We start from the raw sequence: 24,536 nt of genomic DNA, 5'->3' as shown, positions 1-24,536 counted from the left end.
ACTTTTTTGTAATGCATAATTCGTACCACTTGTCAGCCCTAGCCTAAACTTTGCCTTGCTGCATATGGACATGGACTGCAGTAATCAGTGCCTATACCCACTTCTGACTTTGTGAAGGAGTTACGTTCATTGATAAAGCAGCTGAAGCTGGTCAGACTGAGGAACTTTGCAGCGATGACCTGGTACTGAGCTGATGGATCTCCGGCAACCACAACCAATCCTGCCTTTTGCTGTCTATATCTCCAACTAGTCGGCCATTTCCCACCTGATTCCCAATTGACTTCAGTTTTCGGAAGGCTTTTTGATGTCAAGGTGAGTTACTTTTCTGTCACCTTTGGAAAACTATTCTTTTGTCTCTGTTTGGACCGAGATTATATTAAAGTTAGAAGCTACGTTGGCCCTGATGGAACCCAAAATGAGCAACAGCGAGCCGGTTATTGTCCAGTTTCGGGTCCAGTTCTGAGGAACAGTCACTGGACCCGAAATGTTAGCTCTGATTAATTTCAGTCACACACAGTTAGAGAAACTACGCTATTCCAATCATAACATTAATTTATATAACCAAGCGCAACCTTGACTCGTACAATGAGTTAAAATTCTAGACTCGACCTCCAGTTACCCAGGTCATTCAGTACTTATCTCAGTCTTTTGATTGTGAACACTTTGTGGAGCTGTTTTATTAATTGTGTGGTGCTGTCATATGAACGGGAGCTGCCAGAGTTCGGCTTATAATTAGCTCTATGCAGTTGATTTCAGTCAAGTTTTCATTATGTTCAAGGAGATACAGTGAGTTGACTGACTTTTATTAAGAGCTGTGCAATTTTTACAGCCGTGTGTGTTTCTGCTGAAAGCAATATCTTTTGATGAATTGTATTGCGTGTGTCAAAAATGTGAAAAGATTTAGTTCAGCACACAGTGTGATTCTGAGTTGAGTGGCTTAAAAAACTATTTACAGATTTGTGACCAACATGCTTAGTGAATTCTTTGTCCAGGGAAAGCTTTATGAATCTCAGTATTCGTAACATAATCTCAACTATGTAATTTATACCCATATTCCTGGGTTATGCTCTATCTTTCATTCAAATTACTTTATAATCCATTACATGGATAATTCAAGATAACAAAGTGTGAAGCTGGATGAGCACAGCAGGCCAAGCAGCATCTCAGGAGCACAAAAGCTGACGTTTCGGGCCTAGACCCTTCATCAGAGAGGGGGATGGGGAGAGGGTTCTGAAATAAATAGGGAGAGAAGGGGAGGCGGATCGAAGATGGAGAGAAAAGATGATAGGTGGAGAGGAGAGTATAGGTGGGGAGGTAGTAGGTGGATAGGTCAGTCCAGAGAAGACGGAGAGGTCGAGAAGGCGGGATGAGGTAGTAGGTAGGAAATGGAGGTGCTGCTTGACCTGGGAGGAAGGGATAGGTGAGAGGAAGAACGGGTTAGGGAAGCGGAGACAAGTTGGGCTGGTTTTGGGATGCACTGTGGAGAGGGGAAGAACTGGGCTGGTTTTGGGATGCATTGGGAGAAGGGGAGATTTTGAAGCTTGTGAAGTCCACATTGATACCATTGGGCTGCAGGGTTCCCAAGCAGAATATGAGTTGCTGTTCTTGCAACCTTCAGGTGGCATCATTGTGGCACTGCAGGAGGCCCATGATGGACATGTCATCTAAAGAATGGGAGGGGGAGTGGAAATGGTTTGCAACTGGGAGGTGCAGTTGTTTATTGCGAACCGAGCAGAGGTGTTCTGCAAAGCGGTCCCGAAGCTTCCGGTTGGTTCCCCAATGTAGAGGAAGCCACACTGGGTACAATGGATACAGTATACCACATCGGCAGATGTGCAGGTGAACCTCTGCTTAATATGGAAGGTCATCTTGGGGCCTGGGATGCGGGTGAGGGAGGAGATATGGGGGCAAGTGTAGCTCTTCCTGCGGTTGCAGAGGAAGGTGCCGGGTGTGGTGGGGTTGGAGGGGAGTGTGGAGCGAACAAGGGAGTCACGGAGAGAGTGGTCTCTCCAGAAGGCAGACAAGGGTGGGGATGGAAAAATGGCTTGGGTGGTGGGGTTGGATTGTAGATGGCGGAAGTGTCGGAGGATGATGCATTGTATCCGGAGGTTGGTGGGGTGGTGTGTGAGAACGAGGGGGATCCTCTTGTGGCGGTTGTGGTGGGGGCGTGGTGTGAGGGATGTGTTGCGGAAAACGCAGGCGACGCGGTCAAGGGCGTTCTCGACCACTGCGGGGGGAACGTTGCGGTCCTTGGGGAACGTGCACATCTGGGGTATGCGGGAGTGGAATGCCTCATCCTGGGAGCAGATGCGGCGGAGGCGGAGGAATTGGGAATAGGGGATGGAATTTTTGCAGGAGGGTGGGTGGGAGGAGGTGTATTCTAGGTAGCTGTGGGAGTCGGTGGGCTTGAAATGGACATCAGTTTCTAGCTGGTTACCTGAGATGGAGACTGAGAGGTCCAGGAAGGTGAGGGATGTGTTGGAGATGGCCCAGGTGAACTGGAGGTTGGGGTGGAAGGTGTTGGTGAAGTGGATGAACTGTTCGAGCTGCCCTGAGGAGCAAGTGGCGGTGCCGATACAGTCATCAATGTAACAGAGGAAGAAGTGGGGTTTGGGGTCTGTGTAGGTGCGGACGAGGGACTGTTCCATGTCACCTACAAAGAGGCAGCCATAGCTTGGGCCCAGGCAGGTACCCATGGCCACCTCCTTTGTCTGTAGGAAGTGGGAGGAATCGAAAGAGAAGTTGTTGAGGGTGAGGACAAGTTTGGCTAGGCGGATGAGGCTGTCGGTGGAGGGGGACTGGTCGGGCCTGCGGGACAGGAAGAAGCGGAGGGCTTTGAGGCCATCTGCATGCGGAATACAGGTGTATAGGGACTGGACGTCCATGGTGAAAATGAGGTGTTGGGGGCCAGGGGATTGGAAGTCCTGGAGGAGGTGGAGGGCGTGGGTGGTGTCATAGATGTAGGTGGGGAGTTCCTGGACCAAGGGGGAGAAAATGGAGTCCAGATAGGTGTAGATGAGTTTGGTGGGGCAACAACGGGCTGAGACAATGGGTCGACCCAGGCAGGCAGGCTTGTGGATTTTGGGCAGGGCAGGCAGGTTTTTAACACAGCACAGGAGATTTGTTGAAACAGTATCTAATGGTAATTAGATTAAATCCTTTTCTTTATTCACTGCTCACTTCGGGAGTCATTCTGAGCTATTTCCCAGAAATGGCCATGTTAGGCAATCGAATTTGAATTTCTCAGCCAATATCTTTAACCAAAGTTATTGATGTTATGAACTACCTATTATGCTCATGAATTGGTTATTGTCTCATAGAGGCCTCTAGCTCAGGAAAGGAACCTTTGGCACTGTGCCTGTGAAAAACAGCCACCGAACTATTCTAATCCCATTTTACGGCATTTGTACCATTTGCCTTGTATGCCTTGGCGTAGCAAGTATCCACCTTTATTTCGTAAATCTTATGAGGGTTTCTGCCTCAGCCACCCTTACTGGCAGTGATCCCTGCACCCTCTTGGTAAAAACATTTTTCCTTTCATCCCTTATGAATCTCTTGCCCCTTACCTTAAATCTACGTGACCAGTCATTGATCCCTGCACCAAAGCGAAAAGTTTCTTTCTGTTTATGTCTCTCATAATTTTAAACATTTCAATCATATTCTCCCTTCATCTGTCTGTTCTATGAAAACAACTTTAGACTGTTCAATCTTTCTTCATTTCAAAAACTCTTCACCTTGGACAGCATCCTGATAAATCTCCCCTGCACCTTCTCCAGTGCAGTGACATCCCCCCAACCCTTCACTGTGGATTCCAGACCTGTGCCCATTACGCTAGCTGTGTCCTAAACAATGTTTTGCAGAGTTCCAGCATAACCACCCTACTCTTAAACTCAATGCCTTAGTTAGTAAAGGTAAGTGTCCCTTATGCCTTCTTCATTACTTTATCTACCCGACCTGATACCTTAAGGGACTGGTGTACATGTATATTAAAATCCCTGGGATCCTCAGTGCTTCCACCTTTCATCATATATTCCTATGCCTTATTTGTCCTGCTGAAGTGCATTCTCTCACGTGTATCCAGATTGAATTCCATTTGCTGCTGATTAGCCTATCTATATTCCCCTGTTATCTAAAGCTAACCTCCTCATGAATGACTACTCCACCAATTTTTGCACCATCTGCAAACTAACTGATCTGTCTTGCTGTATAGATATCTAAATTGTTTATAAATAACACAAACAGCAAAAAGTCCAACATTGATCCCTGCACTGAACACAGAATTCCAATCACCAAAACACCAAGCAATCATCATCCTCTGTTCTTTGCCATTCGACCAATTCCGGATCCGAGTAGCCAAATTTCCTCAGACCCCTTGGGCTATTCACTATTAGTCTTCCATTTGGGACATTGACAAAAGCCTTGCTAAAGCCCAAGTAGATTATTTCAAATGTAATCCCCTCTTGTACACACCTGGTTACTTCTTCAAAAAATGCAATCAAGTTATTCAGACATGGCCTCCCCTCAATAAAACCATGACTGCCCTGCCTTTCCAAGTGTGGATTAATTCTGTCCCACAGAATTGCTTCCAGTAGTTTCCTCACCTGAGGTGAGACTTACTATTGTGTATCTTTATTTCAATATACAATTTTTATTCACTTTTGCGATATGGACATCACTGCCTGTCTTGAGTTGCCCTTGAGAAAGTGGTGGTGAGTTGCTTTCTTAACCCGCTGCATGCCATGTGATATAGCTACTCTCGCAATGACATTAGGGAGGGAATTCCAGGATTTTGACTTGTTTTAAGCATTTATATGTACTTTATCATGAAATGCTGACAAGGTCAACAAGGAAATATAAGGATTCAAAAAGATTTATGGTCCTCATGAAGAAATGGTAAGGACTGGTAGACAGACCCTCAATAATTTGCCCAGAACTGCGTGCTGTGTGTTTGTTTGTCGGCCTTTTTCTAAAGCAGTTGATTCAAACAGTCTGATTGTAAAATTCTTTTCCGTACAAATGTTTGCTTTAAAATAAATAGAAGTAAAGAGAAGAATCCGTCTAGAATTAGATTTGATTTGTGTGTGGCTTTGAGAGTGATCTTGTCGTGAGTATGCTGTGAGATTACCCCAGAGACTCTGATATGCTAAAGTAATAGACTTTTGGAGACTGGCAACAACTGTTCTGCTTCTGTGCCACCACAAAAAATCAAATCTGTCTTGTTTAGAAATACTTGGAGGCGTCCTGTTGCTGTGCATCTGATTTGAAAACTGAAACATGCAAAAACATACTCTTAGCATTACCCTGAAAGATTCAACATAAAGTAATTTAACAGATTTCTTCTATTGTCTAGAATATCTTCTGAAATATTTGGTTTGTAAATGGGTAAGTCACAAAATTGTATCAGTGATGATGGGAACTGCAGATGCTGCAGAATCAGAGACAACCAAGTGTGGAACTGGATGGACACCGAAGGCCAAGCAGCATTTTGACATTTTGACACATCCAGCATTGCTCAAGTGATTACCCACTGCAGTTTAGACACAACTTTATGAGCAGGCTTGTCATGAAAGACCAATTTAATCATCTAATAAGCAGTATGTTCTGGCTGAAATACTAAAACATGATGAAAATCTTTGCAATTAGACAACTGTTTTACATTTTGCATTATGCATAGAAACGGACAAACAAGACGGTTGTGTTCTGAGGAGGGGTCACCCGACCCAAAACATGAACTCTGATTTTTGTTCACAGATGCTGCCAGACCTGCTGAGCTTGTCCAGCAACTTCTGTTTTTGGTGTCATCTGATTTTCTTATTTTGTTTTGTCATGTTGATTCTTTGGAGCACATGTTTTTGAAGTTGAGCCTTCCTTCAGAAACGTCTCATTTGTTTTCACCAGCCATTTGCTGTGTTTGCCAGCAGTAAAGCCAAAATTTCTTTAATTTATTTCTTGTGAAGCATGCCTTCAACAACCTGAGTTTACCTTAGGGGTGTGCTGCACTTTTCCTCCAGGCTTGGCATTTTTCCCTGTATCCGAGTGCAGTTATCAAGTGCATTCCCATGAGAGCAGTTTAATCATGGCTTTTCTTATTTTGAATTTGCTGTTGTTTTGGTTGTATAGTTTGGCAGTCTGTCATTTGGTTGTTGTTCTGCTTTGGTTGGAAGGTTAAACTGATTACCTATAGCTGCTGTATTTGAGTTAGTATTTCTTTACCATTGAATCCATTGTACTTCTGAAATTTGACACAAATAGAATATAATTTCACTTTGTGACTTTGCTGTTAACACAGTACATGGAGGAAAGTATTGGCCAGACAATGCTGAGAGGATGTAGAGAATCTACAAACAATTGTCATAAGGGTTACGAATGTGATAACTCTAGCTGGCGTATGCCAGTTGAATTTCTTGTGTTAAATTGCTAGATTATGTTTTGGGGATATAATTCTGAAAATAATATCTTGCTGTATGGAAAAGAATATCCTTGAACACTGGTAGGTCAGTTGGAAGGCCAAGAAACACTGGGATTCCTGAAAGTAGAAGGAGAGAGAAAAATCAAAGCATTAATGAACCTGGCCCGAAGTCCATAATTGCCAGTGATACATCAGAGAATTTGTTGGTTACCTGGCTGCTGATGCACTAAAGCAGTAACACACGATAATGACGTAATAAAAAAACATTCAAAAATGAGACAGCATTGAAATACATTGAAATGAGACAGCATTTAATCTGCTCCCATTGTGATGAAAGTGTCTCGTCGATTTGTAACAAAATAGTTCCAGGTTGAATTAATAATCAGGGGCTACATTGTAGCAACTCAACGTAAGAGTAGTTTGTCTGTGGGACCTTGGGATAGTAACGATAACGATCACTCTTGTCTATGGTTCCTGATTTCTACTGGTATGTGCTGTGGCAATCTATCAGTTCAGAGATGAAAAGTGTAGAGCAAGGGAAGGAGATGCAGAAGGTAGTTCGTTCTTTCAATAAAATACTTTCCATTTCGCTTTGTTGAGAATGCAGTCTTTAGTTTTGCAAGTGGCTTTAATAGCGTGTATTTCAGGTGTTGAGGGAGCCAAGGGATTTTATTTGTGATGTGCTGGTAATTGTTACGAGGAAATTATATTCTGGGAATATCTTGGTAATACAAATTGGAAACAGGTTAACTTTCAAATAAAGATCCAAAAAGATCCTCTGGTTGCTGGTTTGTTTCTGACTCAAAGGACATGTCTTTAAGGGCGGCATGGTGGTGCAGTGGTTAGCACCGCTGCCTCTTGGCACCAGGGACCCGGGTTTGATTCCAGACTTGGGTGACGGTCTGTGTGGAGTTTGCAAGTTCTCCCTGTGTCTGTGTGAGTTTTCTCCGGGTGCTCGGTTTACTCCAACTGTCCAAAGATGTGCGGGTTAGGTGGACTGGCCATGCTAAATTGCCCATCGTGTCCAGGGATGTGTAGATTAGGTGTGTTATAGGGGGATGGGTCTGGGTGGGATGTTCCAAGGATCCAACTGAACATTTTGGACCGAAGGGCCTGTCTCCACATTGTAAGGATTCTAAAACTTAAAGTTCATTACACTTAACCAAGGTCGGAGTAAAATACTGGAAATGATTGTGAGGAGTGAGGGTCGAACAGCTAATCTAATTAACATTGGCCAACATGTAGGTTTGGAAGGGGCAGTCTGGCTGACGAACCACTTTGAACTTTTAGAGGAAATCATGTTCCAGGTAGACTGTGGGAATTCCAAGATGCAGAAATAGGAGAAGGTCATTTGGATCTATGAGTCTGCTTCGCAATTCATTTAGATCATTACCTGATTTGACATATATCTAGACTTTAAAAAAGAAACTTCAGCAAAGTTCCATGTAACAGAGCTATTGAAGCTCATTGTGGTAGAATTAAAACAAAACACAGGAATGGATTGAAACTGGCTGAAGTGGTGAGTTTTCAGTTGAGAAGTGGTATCAAGATTGAGACTTGTAAGAGTACTTGCTGTGGCGTCCGAGGATCATGTAGGGATCTTGCCTATTTGTAGTTAAAACCAACAACATGGACTCAGGGGTTTAATGAACTGGCCAAATTTTCTAACAGTGACAAACTGGTGGAGGGAAGGGTTTGACTAAATCTGAGATCAGATTTTTGAAAAATATGTCTTCCACTTCAATGCACCACCTTTCTCCCTGACCAACATCTCTGTCTCCGGCTTGCTGCAGTGTCCTAGTGAAGCCCAGTGCAAGCTGGAGGAACAACACCTCATTTTGTGCTTGGGGACCCTCCAGCCCTCCGGACTCAATATTGAGTTGAATAATTTTTGGGCCGAAACTCTCCCATGTCCCAGCCTCCCCCACCCCACACACCAGGCCTTGTTACCACGTAGCCTCCCCCGACACACCCGCTATTGTTAATGACTAACAGTCCCCATTAACAACTATTCACCCTCCCAGCCTGATCATTAGCAACTCCTAAATCTGTCCAACTGTCTTTCTCTTTGGGCTCCACCCTGTTGATTGCTCCTGACCCCACCCACCTCCCCATTTTCTACCTATACAAACTGACGTTTTCCCAGCCACCATTCAGTTTTTCAAAACTAAAGTGCATGTTTAGGCCTGTACATTGGCATGTAAGTGAACCTGCTTCCATTTTCTCAGCTAATAACTGTACATTTAGGAATCTATTTACATTGGGAGTTGGCCATAAGTTTTCAACTCGGAAATGTTTTTAGATTGCCCAGGGCAATTAATGTGCAGTTCATTGCAAAGTCAGAGAGTATTGAATTCAATGGATGGAGAGGAAGAGGCTTTCGTATGGAGGGATGATTATACAGTCAAAAGTATCTCATCAAAACAGGTTGGATTTGATGAAGGAACCCCGCCCACGGCCGACGCCAACGTAACCCCGCCCACGGCCGACGCCGATGGAACCCCGCCCACGGTCGACGACCTCATCGCTCTGCCCACAACCTCCACAGCCAGCAACCCCAGAGGAGACAGCCACACTGAACCCTGCCGCATCTTCACCATCCCCCCAGACCTCCCACTGACTGAGGACGAATGGTCAGTCCTTAATAAGGGCCTCACCTTTGTCCCCCTACAACCACACATCAACGAATACCAGTCACGATTGGACATAGAGCAGTTTTTCCGCCGTCTTCGCCTCCATGCCTACTTGTTCAACCGGGAACCTAACCCTCCCTCCACTGACCCCTTCACCCGCTTCCAACACAAGTCCTCCTCCTGGACACCACCCCCAGGCCTCCTACCCTCCCTCGACCCCTTCATCTCTAACTGCCGTCGAGACGTTAACCGCCTCAACCTCTCCACCCCTCTCACTCACTCCAACCTCTCCCCTGCAGAACGGGCAGCCCTCCGCTCCAACCCCAACCCCACGATCAAACCTGCAGACAAGGGTGGCGCAACGGTAGTATGGCGCACTGACCTCTACATCGCCGAGGCCAGACGCCAACTCTCCGACACCACCTCCTACCGCCCCTCGATCATGACCCCACACCCGAGCACCAAACCATCATCTCCAACACCATTCATGACCTCATGACCTCATCACCTCAGGGGACCTCCCACCCATAGCCTCCAACCTCATTGTTCCCCAACCCTGCACGGCCCGTTTCTATCTCCTTCCCAAAATCCACAAACCTGCCTGCCCTGGTCGACCCATCGTCTCAGCCTGCTCCTGCCCCACCGAACTCATTTCCACCTATCTGGACTCCATTTTCTCCCCTTTGGTCCAGGAACTCCCTACCTACGTCCGTGACACCACCCACGCCCTCCACCTCCTACAGGACTTCCAATTCCCTGGCCCCCAACACCTCATATTCACCATGCATGTCCAGTCCCTATACACCTGCATTCCGCATGCAGATGGCCTCCAGGCCCTCCGCTTCTTCCTGTCCTGCAGGCCCGACCAGTCCCCCTCCACCGACACCCTCATCGGCCTAGCCGAACTCGTCCTCACCCTCAACAACTTCTCTTTTGACTCCTCCCACTTCCTACAGACTAAGGGGGTGGCCATGGGCACCCGCATGGGCCCCAGCTATGCCTACCTCTTTGTAGGTTACGTGGACCAGTCCCTCTTCCGCACCTACACAGGCCCCAAATCCCACCTCTTCCTCCGGTACATTGATGACTGTATCGGCGCCGCCTCTTGCTCCCCAGAGGAGCTCGAACAGTTTATCCACTTCACCAACACCTTCCACCCCAACCTTCAGTTCACCTGGGCCATCTCCAGCACATCCCTCACCTTCCTGGATCTCTCAGTCTCCATCTCAGGCAACCAGCTTGTAACTGATGTCCATTTCAAGCCCACTGACTCCCACAGCTACCTCGAATACACCTCCTCCCACCCACCCTCCTGCAAAAATTCCATCCCCTATTCCCAATTCCTCCGCCTCCACCGCATCTGCTCCCACGATGAGGCATTCCACTCCTGCACATCCTAGATGTCCAAGTTCTTCAAGGACCGCAGCTTTCCCCCCACAGTGATCGAGAACGCCCTTGACCGCGTCTCCCGTATTTCCCGCAACACATCCCTCACACCCTGCCTCCACCACAACCGCCCAAAGAGGATCCCCCTCGTTCTCACACACCACCCCACCAACCTCCGGATACAACGCATCATCCTCCGACACTTGCGCCATCTACAATCCGACCCCACCACCCAAGACATTTTTCCATCCCCACCCCTGTCTGCTTTCCGGAGAGACCACTCTCTCCGTGACTCCCTTGTTCGCTCCACACTCCCCTCCAACCCCACCACACCCAGCACCTTCCCCTGCAACCGCACGAAATGCTACACTTGCCCCCACACCTCCTCCCTCACCCCTATCCCAGGCCCCATGATGACATTCCACATGAAACAGAGGTTCGCCTGCACATCTGCCAATGTGGTATACTGCATCCACTGTACCCGGTGTGGCTTCCTCTACATTGGGGAAACCAAGAGGAGGCTTGGAGACCGCTTTGCAGAACACGTCCGCTCAGTTCGCAACGAACAACTGCACCTCCCAGTTGCAAACCATTTCCACTCCCCCTCCCATTCGTTAGATGACATGTCCATCATGGGCCTCCTGCAGTGCCACAATGATGCCACCCGAAGGTTGCCGGAACAGCAACTCATATTCCGCCTGGGAACCCTGCAGCCTAATGGTATCAATGTGGACTTCACAAGCTTCAAAATCTCCCCTTCCCCCACCGCATCCCTAAACCGGCCCAGTTCTTCCCCTCCCCCCACTGCACCACACAACCAGCCCAGCTCTTCCGCTCCACCCACTGCATCCCAAAACCAGTCCAACCTGTCTCTGCCTCCCTAACCTGTTCTTCCTCTCACCCATCCCTTCCACCCACCCCAAACCGCACCCCCATCTACCTACTAACCTCATCCCACCTCCTTGACCTGTCCATCTTCCCTGGACTGACCTATCCCCTCCCCACCTCCCCACCTATACTCTCTCCACCTATCTTCTTTTCTCTCCATCTTCGGTCCGCCTCCCCCTCTCTCCCTATTTATTCCAGAACCCTCACCCCCATCCCCCTCTCTGATGAAGGGTCTCGGCCCGAAACGTCAGCTTTTGTGCTCCTGAGATGCTGCTTGGCCTGCTGTGTTCATCCAGCCTCACATTTTATTATCTTGGATTCTCCAGCATCTGCAGTTCCTATTATCTCTGAAAGTACAAAATCCCGCTGTTTTTGTTCTCAATTCATGGTTTAATTTTGCAATCAGTGTCGTAAGCAGCAGATTAGTTCAGTCCTTGTGAAATTGAAGGCAATGCAACACTTTAATTGGTCACTTTTTAACATGGTCGGTTCTCAGACTGAGGAAATGGTGAATGTTGTTGATCTTTAATGCAATATAATGGAGGAGAGAAAAATCTGGACTACAGAGCCCACAGGAAGAAAATTATAATCTGTCAGTGCTGCCTCCATTAGAACAATGCCAAGTTAATCCCCATCCCCATATCGAACAATAGAAGTTTCCTGCATATCAGAACATACCCATTGAGTGGGGAACTGATGAATAATGCAGGAGCACCATCGGATTGAAATACTTTTATTCTAAGGATTTCAGAACGTGCTGGGATTTTTATTGCAAGCTATACTTGTGATGGAATATTCTTTTAATGTCAAAGTGCTGCAACAGTTTGGAAGAACCAATATTAAATGGATATTATTGCAGATAATATATGTGAATGAAATAAAATTGTTTGCTTAAGGTATTTTGTAATTCTAATTGAATGTCGCATTTTTGCATCTCAGTTGTCTTCTGTTTCTTATTTTTACAGAGCAGGTATTGTCCTGGTCACTTGTAATGCTGCCAATTCAAGATTAACTACATGGATGGTCTCTATCAGTTGCTTAATCACCAATGTCAGTTTGCAATCCTGAATCCAATATTGTCACTTCATCTTTCAGTTCTGTTTATAAGCAAAGTTTGAGATCAACAGCTTTCAGTTTACTATCTGGAAGTCAGTCAGTGCAGATTTTGATGGTAAACCAGCGTTCTGTATGTAAAACTGCCTTGTTTAATTAGATTAGTTAGTTGAGATTCATTTTCGTGAAATGAATCCTAACTAAGCTTCATCTCTTCCTCATTCTGAACACATGCTATGTCATGCAATGGCTATTCAATTTTGCATTGGTGCTGGTTCAAACCATGTATATTCCAACTACGGATTGATACAGATGAAATAGTACCATTTCCTTGTTAGTACCATTCTCGCCGTACAGTGTTTCGGCATTTCATTACGTTTCTGTGTACAGTTCTGAACCAGCCCCCTTGCCCCTGAGCTTGCCAAATGTCTCAATGTTGTCATGACATTGTCAGATAATTCATTTCTTGGTAGATTCAGAGATAAATTAATGTAACCTAGGATGTGTTAATGCCTCTGCTGTAATCGGGCGAAATACTCAGGCCATTGTCTTAATTTTTCTCTCTTGTATTTATGTTGACCATGCCATTTGCTCCACTTACTGGGATTGGACTTGTTACAGAAGTGCTGAACGTCAACTTGCCAAATACAATTGGCTAAACAGTATGAGGCCAATCAGTCTCTTGAAACACTTTTGCTGTGCAATCAACATTCCAACATTATTTGACAATGAAAAATTACATACGTGCTTCAGAAGATTAGATTTGAAACAGAGATTTGTGAATATGAATGGAGCTATATATGTCTCCATCTCGGGCACCAACCTCAAGTCCACCTGGACTATCTCCAACACCTCCCTCACCTTCCTGGACCCCTCTATCTCCATCTCGGGCAACCACCTCGAAACTGATATCCATTTCAAGTCCACCGACTCCCACAGCGACCTAGGATACACCTCCTCCCACCCACCTTCCTGCAAAAATTACATCCCCTATTCCCAATTCCTTTGCCTTTGCCACATCTGCTCCCAGGACGAGGCATTCCATTCCCGTACACCTCGGATGTCCTCATTTTTCAAGGACCGCAACTCCCCCCAACCCATCCCACACCCCCGCAACCCTCCGCAGTGGTCAAGAACGCCCTCGACCGTGTCTCTCTCATTTCCTGCAACTCAACTCTCACACCCCGTCCCCGCAATAACCACCAAAAGAGAACCCCCTCATCCTCACATACCACCCTCCCAACCTCTGCCTACAATGTATCATCCTCTGACATTTCCACCATCTGCAATCTGACCTCACCACCAAAGACATTTTTCCTCCGACCATTGTCTACTTTCTGGAGAGACCACTCTCTCTATGACTCCCTTGTCCGCTCCACACTCCCTTCCAACCCCACCACACCCGGCATTTTCCCTGCAACCACAGGAAGTGCAACACGTGCCCCCACACCTCCTCCCTCACCCCCATCCAGGACCCAAGAAGACTTTCCACATCAAGCAGATGTTCAACTGCACATCTACCAATCTGGTATACCGCATCCGCTGGACCCATTGTGGACTCCTCAACATCGGGGAAACCAAGGAGAGACTTAGGTGTTCTGCAAAGCAGTCCCTATGCTCGGTTCACAACAAACAACTGCGCCTCCGAGTCGTGAACAATTTCAACTTCCCCTCCTATTCCTTAGACGACATGTCCGTCCTGGGCCTCCTGCAGTGCCACAACAATGCCACCCGAAGGTTGCAGGAACAGCAACTCATATTCTGCTTGGGAACCCTGCAGCCCAAAGGTATCAATGCGGATTTCACAAGCTTCAAAATCTCCCCTCCCCCTACTGCATCCCAAAACAAGCCCAACTCGTCCCCGCCTCCCTCACCTGTTCTTCCTCTCACCTACCCCTTCCTCCCACCTCAAGCCACACCCCCATTTCCTACCTACTAACCTCACCTCTTGGCCTGTCTGTCTTCCCCGGACTGATCCCTCCCTCCCTCCGTCCCTCCGTCCCTCCCTCCGTCCGTCCCTCCCTCCCTCCGTCCCTCCGTCCCTCCCTCCCTCCCTCCGTCCCTCCGTCCCTCCCTCCCTCCCTCCCTCCCTCCCTCCCTCCCTCCCTCCCTCCCTCCGTCCGTCCGTCCCTCCCTCCCTCCCTCCCTCCCTCCCTCCCCCCCCCCCCCCCAACCTAACCTACCCCCCTCCCTCCCCAACCTACACTCTCCCTCCCCAACCTACACTCACCTCTACTAGCTCTAGCCCACCTCTTTAACTTGTCTGTCTCCTCTCCAACTATCTTCTCCTCTATCCATCTTCGATCCGCCTCCCCCTCTCTCCCTATTTATTTCAGAGGCCTCTCCCCCTCCCCTTTTTCTGATGAAGGGTCTGGGCCCAACATGTAAGCTTTTGTGCTCCTCAGATGCTGCTTGGCCTGCTGTGTTCATCCAGCTGCACACTTTGTTATCTCTATATCTCTTAACAACCTCATTAAGTGAGTTCTTGAGTTAACTATGCAGGGTAGACTTAGGGCTTATCATTCTAACTTGCCAGGCCTGAAAGATGAAAGTTGGTTTATGTTGGATGTTTGGTTCATAGCTATGAAAGATATCCTGAAAGGATTTTTCATATCTTTTGTTGAGAATTTTACCCACTTAGTCACTCTAATCCTTTTCCTTTTTTAAAGTTTCCTTGGTAGTCATAAATTTGAAATATCTGCGGAATTTTATTCGGCTTTGTATTGGTTCTCTGTGATTCCCCGTGAATGGCTCCGTGACCTGCCAGCTAATTAGAGAATTTATCATTGATGTGCCTGTCATAAAATCTTTAGTCTTATACTGTATATCCCAATTTCAGGAGAAAGTCCAGAGAGACCTTTTCAAGGAAAGGGATTTAGAAAGAAAACTTAAGTTCCATTGATCAAAGACATGAATAGTTGATAAATTATTTGCACTTCATATTTCCAGAACCTAACCCAGAAGAGAGAGCTAAAGCTGTCCGCAAACAGTCAATAGAAGTGAAGGAAACTTGGGAGCAATTGAAAACCCATGCGAGCAACTGGCAGAAACAGGTGGAAAAGGCGTTGGAGAAACTTCAAGAACTGCAGAAAGCTCTGGATGACCTTGAGGCTCATGTGATAACAGCTGAGGGGATCCACACTGATTGGCAACCTGTGGGTGACCTGTTTATTGACTCATTGCAGGATCACATTGATAAAACCACAGTAAGTGCAATTACATTACACTTCACTTATGAACATGTAACCACAATGTTGTATCGAGATGATCAGTAATAGGAATACTTCAGTAATATTGATTGAATGGTTGTTAACTTAATTTGCAAATTAAAACTTCGTTGAGCCTGCCTTCTGATGATATCACATCGTTAATATGAGTATAATTGAGGATTCTATTAGTCAGTGACATCAGCTGAGTTATCTACTTGTTGCCATGTTATCAGGATTAAAGGAAAAGCCTTACCACGCCATTTGGCCACTCCTTAGAGAGAGACAACTGGTTATGATTTAACCTGAAGATCACCATGCCTCAGGCAAGTAGAGGGGTTGAGGCGAAGATCCTTTGTGGTAAGCTCACTGGTGTGGCAATTGAGCCCTCTGTTGGAGGGGATCACTCTGCATCACAAACCAACCGTTCAGCCAACTGAATTTGAATAGAGTTTAGGATTGGAGAGCAATCCATGCAATTCTATTTTTTTGAATGAATGTTTCTCACTGGCAAACTTTTAAAAACCAGCTCAGCCATACAGGCGAGATCAGTTCCTGATCTCAGCTGAATTTTTTGATCTCAGGTGGGTCAGCGTTAGGAGTTCAGTGATTGGAATGAATTCTCATGAATTTAGCGAGAGAGATATTACACGTGAATAGATCAATGTTTTGAAAAGCGGATGAGATATGAGCAAAAGTTTTTAATTGATGTGGAAGACCAGCCACAATCATCATCAACGGTGGAGCAGGCTTGAGCGGCCATGCAACATTGTGCTGCCGCTATTTGACTTGTTCTGTGAAGAGGAAGGAAAATGGTCAAAGTTTCAAAAATGCTGAAGACCACATCATTCTACAACCTCAAAATTTGATTGTGTTCAGCATATTATCACTACTGGTACCCTTAAATCCTGGTCTATCATCTCAGCAACTCTACTCTGCCCAAAAGCTGGTTACTTGTGAAATTTTTGAAGAATCTTCCCAAGTCTGAAAATCATTTTTTCTTTTTGTAGAATCAGAGTTGGCGTGTGGAAGGAGGTCTTCTGGCATTTCATAGCTCTTTGAAATAACTCCCCAATTCGTCCCCCTCTGCTGTGCACTGACTTCAACCACTTTCTAATCTCTTTAATGGATGGGAACTTTTGAAGGCATCCGGAATGAGTATTAATGATCCCAGAATACCACTGAGCCTTATTAAGTTGTTAGTTCTGATGATCAAGAGCTTGATCAAAGAGGATTCTTTTAAAAAGTGCCTTAAAAGAGGAAAGGTACAGAGGCTAAGAGGTGTAGGAAGTCTCTTCTTGGGTTTGAAGCCTACACAATTAAATGTTTGGCAACCAGTAGTGGGCCATTTAAAATCAAGAGTGGGCAAGAGGGCTTAATTAGATGAGTGCAGATATCCTGAAGTATGGTTGGACTGGTGGAGATTACCAAAATAGCGATAGGCGTAGCCAAGGAACGATGTGTAAACAAAAATGAGAATTTAATAAAATTACTGTTAATACTATCAGTTAGGTAGCAAGTACAGAGAATAGGATTTGGTTCAAGATGAGACTCGGGCAGTGGAGTTTTAGACGACCTCAAGTGTTCAATGGGCAAATGTGGAACTCTAGCAGGGAATGCATTGGACTTGTCACGTCCGGAAGTGAAGTAGTTCTAGTTGAAGGTTTCACTGCTAATGAGGCAAGACAAGAGACAGCTTTAGGGATTGCATGAATGTGTGGTCGGACGTTCATCATGGGATAAACAAGATGCCAAGGTTGTGCTGAGACAAGCGTAACATTACATTGTTGCCAAGGGGGAGTAATGCAGTCAGTAGGTAGTGAATAGAGATTGGTGTGGGGACCACAAGCAGTGGTCTTCCCAGTTTTAAATTGTTGTCTCTACATAGTTCCGCAACTTTATGTTCTGTTCAAAGAGCATGACTGACGAGAACGCAGAAGTTAGCCATTTGTTTACTTGTCAATATATCTTGATTTTTCCATCATGTTCTCCAATTATTTCCAAAACCTGTGCAGTGTACTAAGTGAACCATTCAAACCTTAAAAGGAAATGTTAAAATTGTGGAATAGAAAGTTAAATTTATTTTATTGAAAATTTAAATAAATTACATGAAGGTTTGACCAAGACTGCAAGGAATTAGATGGAACACCAGATGAATAAAACAAGCAGTAGTAAGGTGGTATTAGCTGGATGTTCCTGAAGAAAGAGAACACAGCCAACCTTTCTTCCATCAGGGAGATTAATTGTGTGGTGTCAGACACATTCGATTAAATCATTCCTTCTGTCTTTACTGTCTGACTGTACTATGGTTGTAATATTTCCTTTTTTAAAGGCTCAAGGTTCGACATACTTCTCATTTTATAAATTTTAAGAAGCTGGCTAATTATCAAGTCATGGTAGGATTGAAAACACATTCTATAACTGTTTGAAGTCAGAAGTCACATGACACCAGCTTGTCATCCAACAGGTTCATTTGAAATCTCACAAGCTTTTGGAGTGCGCCCCTCCATCAGGTGCAGTTAGTGAGATGACCACACAGACACACAGTTTATAAGCAGAGAGATCAAAAGATCATAGAATTGGCCTGAGTGGAGTGTCAGATAATAACTCTATGCAGGTGTCCAAGAGTGTTATAGGCAAGGAGAGTGTTTATACAGTCAATATCAGTGCTGTGCTGTCATGATAATCTGGCAGCGCAACAGGCATGTACAAAAGGTGACATCTCAGGTCAGACTCTGACTTGTAGTTTAGAGGCTTGTGTTCAGAATCTGTCTCAGAGTTTTAACCTTTATTTCAAAAGCAGGAATTTACAAGATGCCACACTGACTGACTGTAACTACAAGTTGTGTGCTTTTTCAACAAAATATCTGCAAATAAACAAACATCCTGGATGAAGACTTATTATCTGACACTCCACTCTCACCAGTTGTATGATCTTTTGATCTGTCTGCTTATAAATTGTGTGTCTGTGTGTTTTCCTCTCTGACCGCACGTGATGAAGGGACTGCATTCCAAAAGCTTGTGTGATTTCAAATAAACCTGTCAGATTATAACCTGATGCCATGTGGCTTCTGACTTTGTCCATCCTCGTCCAACACCAGCACCTCCACATTATAAGTGTTTGGAACCAAGTCAGTGCAACAGGCATAGGTCGAACATTTGACTTCGGAAGGATGCCTCGTGTCGACAAATTCATTAATAACAAAGGATTTCTCCATTATGCCATCTTTCGTAACATGCTGCGTCTCACAGTCATAATGAAAGGATGCCCACTTCAATTTAGCAACGCCAAGAACAGTTATGGACATTTTTAGCATGGGAGGAGGCCATTCAGCCTATTTTATCTGTACCAGCTCTCTCCCAGAGCAACAAAATTAATCCTTTTCTCAAACTCATGCCACATATTTCACAGGATTGAAATATATAGGTACATAGTTAAGAGATTTTAACATCAAGTGAGCAGTTCTTGCACTTCACCTTGTCACTAAAAATTGAAAACGTGACTTAGAAAGAGTGAGTCTTTATTTTGTTCTGTTGTGATGATGAAGAAGATGCAAGACAAAGTGTTGGAACTGGCCTCTGGAACTTAGAAACTTTTAAATGTGTTTATAAAATGAATTCTGTGCGCATTTACTAAAAGCAGTTTTATGGAAGGAAAAGGTACTAAAGAAGATTTGGTGTATTGCACTTGATGCTATTATACTCCAACCTGTGAAAACAGAACTCTACGACTGTGAGTGTTGAGTTCTGAGAGGGTGCTATCTTGTTTGAATTTACATTGCTAAGACTAGACCTATTTTCCCAACAGCAAAATTGGTAATCCAGCAAGAAATGGATATTGGTTTCTCGCATTTGTTGGCTGTAAGTGTCTGTATAAAGTTTGAGTCCAGTTTCCTTATATACAGGTGCTTAACCTGCTTATACAGTTTGAACATTTGTTGTGCCCATGAAAGTTTTTTGAATGGTTTCACCTCCAGTTTTTTTCTTTATACATATTTGGTATTTTTTCAGGGTAAGGACTGGCTGCAAAATCTGACATTGGGTTTTGAAAGACATCAGCCTTTATTTTAGAGAGATAATGGGAACTGCAGATGCTCGAGAATGCGAGATAACAACGTGTGGAGCTGGATGAACACAGCAGGCCAAGCAGCATCTCAGGAGCCCAAAATCTGACGTTTCGGGCCTCGACCCTTCATCAGAAAAGGGGGAGGGAGAGAGGGTTCTGAAATAAGTAGGGAGAGAAGGGGAGGCGGATCGAAGATGGATGGAGGAGAAGATAGGTGGAGAGGAGAGCATGGGTGGGGAGGTAGGGAGGGGATAGGTCAGTCTGGGGAGGCCGGACAGGTCAAGGGGGCGGGATGAGGTTAGTAGGTAGGAAATGGGGGTGCAGCATGAGGTGGGAGAGGGGAATAGGTGAGAGGAAGAATAGGTTAGGGAGGCGGGGACGAGCTGGGCTGATTTTGGGATGCAATGGGAGGACCGGAGATTTTGAAGCTTGTGAAATCCACATTGATACCATTGGGCTGCAAGTTTCCCAAGCGGACTATGAGTTGCTGTTCCTGCAACCTTCGGGTGGCATCATTATGGCACTGCAGGAGGCCCAGGATGGGCATGTCCTCTAAGGATTGGGAGGAGGAGTTGAAATGGTTCAATACTGGGAGGTGCAGTTGTTTATAGCAAACTGAGCGTAGGTGTTCTGTAAAGCGGTCCCCAAGCCTCCGCATCGTTTCCCCAATGTAGAGGAAGCCACAAGGGGTACAGCGGATGTTTTGGATATTTCTGAAGCATTGATTTTCATTCAAAGTTGATTGGATTTTGCTGAAGCAATAGACATAACTCACTATGACGTAGACCATGTCAGAGATAACGTTTCGAGTCCTTTGACCCTTCCTCAGAACTCACTCTTCACTGATGCTGCCAGACCTGCTGAGCTTTCCCAGCAACTTCTGTTTTTGTTCCTGATTTACAGTGCCCACAGTTCTTTTGTTTTTATGACACAGACAAAACTTGATCTCTGCAGGTAGCATGATGCTGCATTCTCCAACTTCCCTGCCTTTTTGTAATATAATATTGTCCTTTTAGTACAGAAGTGGCTTTTTTTTTGTTTGTTTTAACTTCTGCACTTACTTTCTTTGCAGGTTAAAAGTCTGTGCCTTTTCAGTTCACTGCAGTGCTGCATAATGAAGACTTTCAACATTCTTATTTTAAAAAAGTAGAAAATCAGTGTTGTTTGTTTTCCAAAATGTGATGTGCAAGTGCAACACTTAACAGTGTGTTCATCAAACTATTGTTTCCTTTGATCTTTGTATTGCAGAAATTTCTAGAATCATTTCATATATATTTTCCTTGATATATTTTAGCAGCTTTCCTGGAGCAAGTCTGTTTTCCTTAGGATGAGACTAGTTTCAGACATACTCCCTTTATTATGAGATTTGATTGGGGTAAAGCGAGGAGGATTTTTATTCACTGAGACACACATGACTATATGTTTAAAGCATTGGAAAATGCATCCTGTTCGGACTGTCATGTTATCTGGTGTTTGTACCAGGCTTTCTGATGAAGTGCAAATGATTATTGATGCTAATGGATGCTATATGTTATTACAAGAGGAAATAAACATACAAGTAAGGATTTTGTGCCACAGTTATACATAGCATTGAAGCCATACCTCAATTATGGCATATAATATAAGTTGCCTCATTTAAGGAGGCAGTTCAGATTTAGGTTTACTAGAACAATACTTGCAATTAATGGGGGATAATGGGAACTGCAGATGCTGGAGAATTCCAAGATAATAAAATGTGAGGCTGGATGAACACAGCAGGCCAAGCAGCCTCTCAGGAGCACAAAAGCTGACGTTTCGGGCCTAGACCTGATGAAGGGTCTAGGCCCGAAACGTCAGCTTTTGTGCTCCTGAGATGCTGCTTGGCCTGCTGTGTTCATCCAGCCTCTCATTTTATTATCTTGCAATTAATGGGTTGTCTTATGAAGTAAGATCAGAAGGACTGGGAAGGATGAGAAGGACCTCCTCTCTACCTATCGTCTCTTCTCTCCATCTTCGGTCGGCCTCCCCCTCTCTCCCTATTTATTCCAGTTCCCTCTCCCCATCCCCCTCTCTGATGAAGAGTCTAGGCCCGAAACATCAGCTTTTGTGCTCCTGAGATGCTGCTTGGCCTGCTGTGTTCATCCAGCTCCACACTTGGTGATCTTAGAAGGACTGGGCTTGTTTTTGCTGAAGTTGAGAAGAGGAAGGAGGTGATTTCCTTGAAGTATATTTGATTCTGAATGGTCTTCACAAGGAATATGTAGAAGGATTTTTCCTATACTTTGGCGAGCGCAGAACTAGGGACACTTATGCAAAATTTGACGTTGCCACTTAAGGACAGATGATCAGAGCATTTTTTTCTCTGATAGTTGTATGACATTGGAACTAGCTGCCTCCTAAGATGATAGAGTTGGGGTCATTGAATATTTTAAGGTGGATTTAGATTCTGGTAAGGCAGGGAAAAGGCCTCTATTAGTTGGAGTCAAACCAAGCACAAAAGAAAAGGTTTGTGGTTGTTAGACATAGTCGTCTCACCTCCAGGACAACTCTGTAGGAGTTCCTCAGGGCAGTGTCCAGTGCCCAAACATCTATGCTGCTTCAGCATCCTTCTATAAAGTCAGAAGTGGGGATGTTTGCTGATGACTGCACAATGTTCAGTACCATTTCCAACTCCCTCGATAATAAAGCAGTCCATGTTCAAATGCAGCAAGACCAATATATTATCCAGGCTTAGGCTGTTACAGTGCGAGGTAACATTTGCACCACACAAGTGCCAAGCAATGGTCATCTCCAACAAGGGAGATTTTAGCCATCATCTCTTGACATTTAATGCTGCTACCATCGCTGACTCCCCCACCATCAACATCACGGGTGTTGGTATTGACCAGAAACTGAACAAGATCAGCCACATAAATACTATGGATTCAAGAACAGGCCACCCTGTTGTGTGCAGGTGATTTTCATCACTCCATTTTTAACAAGATTTAACTGGAAATTTGGGATTTGTCATATTTCTGAAGAGTCGAACGGCAGCATGCTTTTCTTTTCGTTAATTCTTTGTAATTTATTGCATTTAAAACTCCTATTGCCAGAAAACGAAATTATGTGGCTGAGCGACTTCTTTCGAATGTCTTGTGAGAAGTGCCATTCAAAGGTTACACATTGTTACCTTGTGTTCAGTTTGGATCAGTCGGGCAGGAAATAAGATGAGGCTGGGGGTGGGAAGATTTTGAAGCAGGTACTTCAGGGAAAGTAGCCTCTCCCTCCAGTCAAACCCTCCAACCCTGGCAATGTTCTTGTAAATCTTTTCTGAACCCTTTCAAGTTTCATGACAACTTTCCTATAGCAAGGAAGCCTGAATCGAATGCAGTATTCCAAAAATGGCCTAACCAATGTCCTTTGTAGCTGCAACGTGACTTCCTAACTTCTATATTGAGTGCTGTGACCAACAAAAGCAAGCATATTAAACACCTACTTCACTACCTGCAACTCCACTTTGAAGGAACTCTGAAACTGCACCCCAAGTTTGTTTGGCGACACTGCTGAGGACCTTACCTTTAAGTGTATAAGTTCTGCCCTGATTTGCCCACCAAAACCTAAAACCCTTTTCACATTAAACCTAATTGTCTGCTATTTGCCTGGTGGTATGTATAAAAAGGGAAGAGTTTATGCTTGTTCAGGCAACCCATACCCGACATTCAGAGGTTGTTTTCCTAATGGCTTGAATTGGAACTGCTTAACAGAATGAGTTTTGGGATGCCTCAGGATGTCTTTATATATGCTGTGCATCAGGCAGGTGTCAAATTGTAATTTCACATACAGTTCTGCATACAGATAGCATAACGTAAGAAAGAAGAACAGGACTAAGTAGAATTATCCTTCAAAGCCTTGTTGAGTTGATTTGTCCTGTTTTGTTACTTCTGCATTTATTAAATCCACTTTTTTTAAAGCATTCTTTCACAGGATGAGGGCACTGCTGGCAAGGCTAACATTTGTTTCCCGTCCAGGAATGGCTTGGTGGGCCATTTTGGAAGTCAGTAGAGAGTCAGCCATATTCCTGTGAATTTGAAGTCATATCCCAGAATTGCTAAGGAAAGCAGATTCCCTTCCCTAAAGAATACATTAGTGAATTCAGTTTTCTGTTACAAGAATCTATGATAGTTTCATCGTCACTGTTACTTTTAACTCGAGATCTTTATTAATTAAATGTCATTTCCAGCAGATGCTTTTGTATTTTATATTTAATATTAGGATTTTAGTTTTAACTTAATTTCTTATTAACATTTCATCATTAATTTCAGGATGTTTCTCAGATTTTGTATACTTCCTCTCCATGAGGCTTTTAAAGAAGAAATTGCCCCAGTCAAACAAGAAGTCAAAATATTAAATGATCTGGCCAGTCAGTTATCTCCACTTATGTCTCTTTATCTCCAAAGATTTCTCACCAACTTGATGACCTAAATATGAGGTGGAAATTCATACAGGTAACAATGAAAACATTTTCAAAGCCAGCCAGTCTGTTGTAGAATGTACAAATGAAAGCGTGTACAAATAATTTGGCTTCAAACATATGAGCAAGATAAAGAACCCTTTCAATTGAAGCAAGCAATTAATATTTTATTATCATGGTTTATGAAGTTATTCAATTTTATAATATTTCTTTTTCAAAAATACAATGTTCTGGTCTGTAGTCTGCACTTTAGAATGGAGTCGCAAAACAAAATCCAAATAGTGAGAGATGTGAGCATCCAAACCACAGTCTGAAATGGTTCAGGACTGGAACAATTTGAATATATTCATGATGAAGCTGCAGGTAGCAGATATTTTTCCCAATCCATCTAAAAGAATTTGGAATTGGACCATTGTGATAACTGCGGTACACTTCAGTATTATGTATTGTTTCATATATTTTAAGT

General features: G+C 44.4%; 1 protein-coding gene across 2 annotated transcripts in view; it reads left to right on the top strand.

Annotated features, from left to right (window-relative positions):
• LOC132207928 (utrophin-like) overlaps positions 1-24,536 on the top strand; it is a 136,126-nt gene that overhangs the window by 29,143 nt on the left and 82,447 nt on the right. Inside the window, exons 2-3 of one of the 2 annotated variants that reach the window (XM_059643740.1) lie at positions 14,055-14,156; positions 15,319-15,575. In XM_059643740.1, coding sequence (XP_059499723.1) covers positions 14,060-14,156; positions 15,319-15,575 — 354 coding nt within the window. In that variant the 5' untranslated portion in view covers positions 14,055-14,059. Of the gene's footprint in view, positions 1-14,054; positions 14,157-15,318; positions 15,576-24,536 lie in introns of those variants that run through there. The other variant, XR_009444016.1, reaches the window with a different exon arrangement.

Source organism: Stegostoma tigrinum, unplaced genomic scaffold (genome assembly GCF_030684315.1).
Source record: "Stegostoma tigrinum isolate sSteTig4 unplaced genomic scaffold, sSteTig4.hap1 scaffold_212, whole genome shotgun sequence".
NCBI lineage: Eukaryota > Metazoa > Chordata > Chondrichthyes > Orectolobiformes > Stegostomatidae > Stegostoma > Stegostoma tigrinum.
This window is presented reverse-complemented; position numbering and strand designations above follow the sequence as displayed.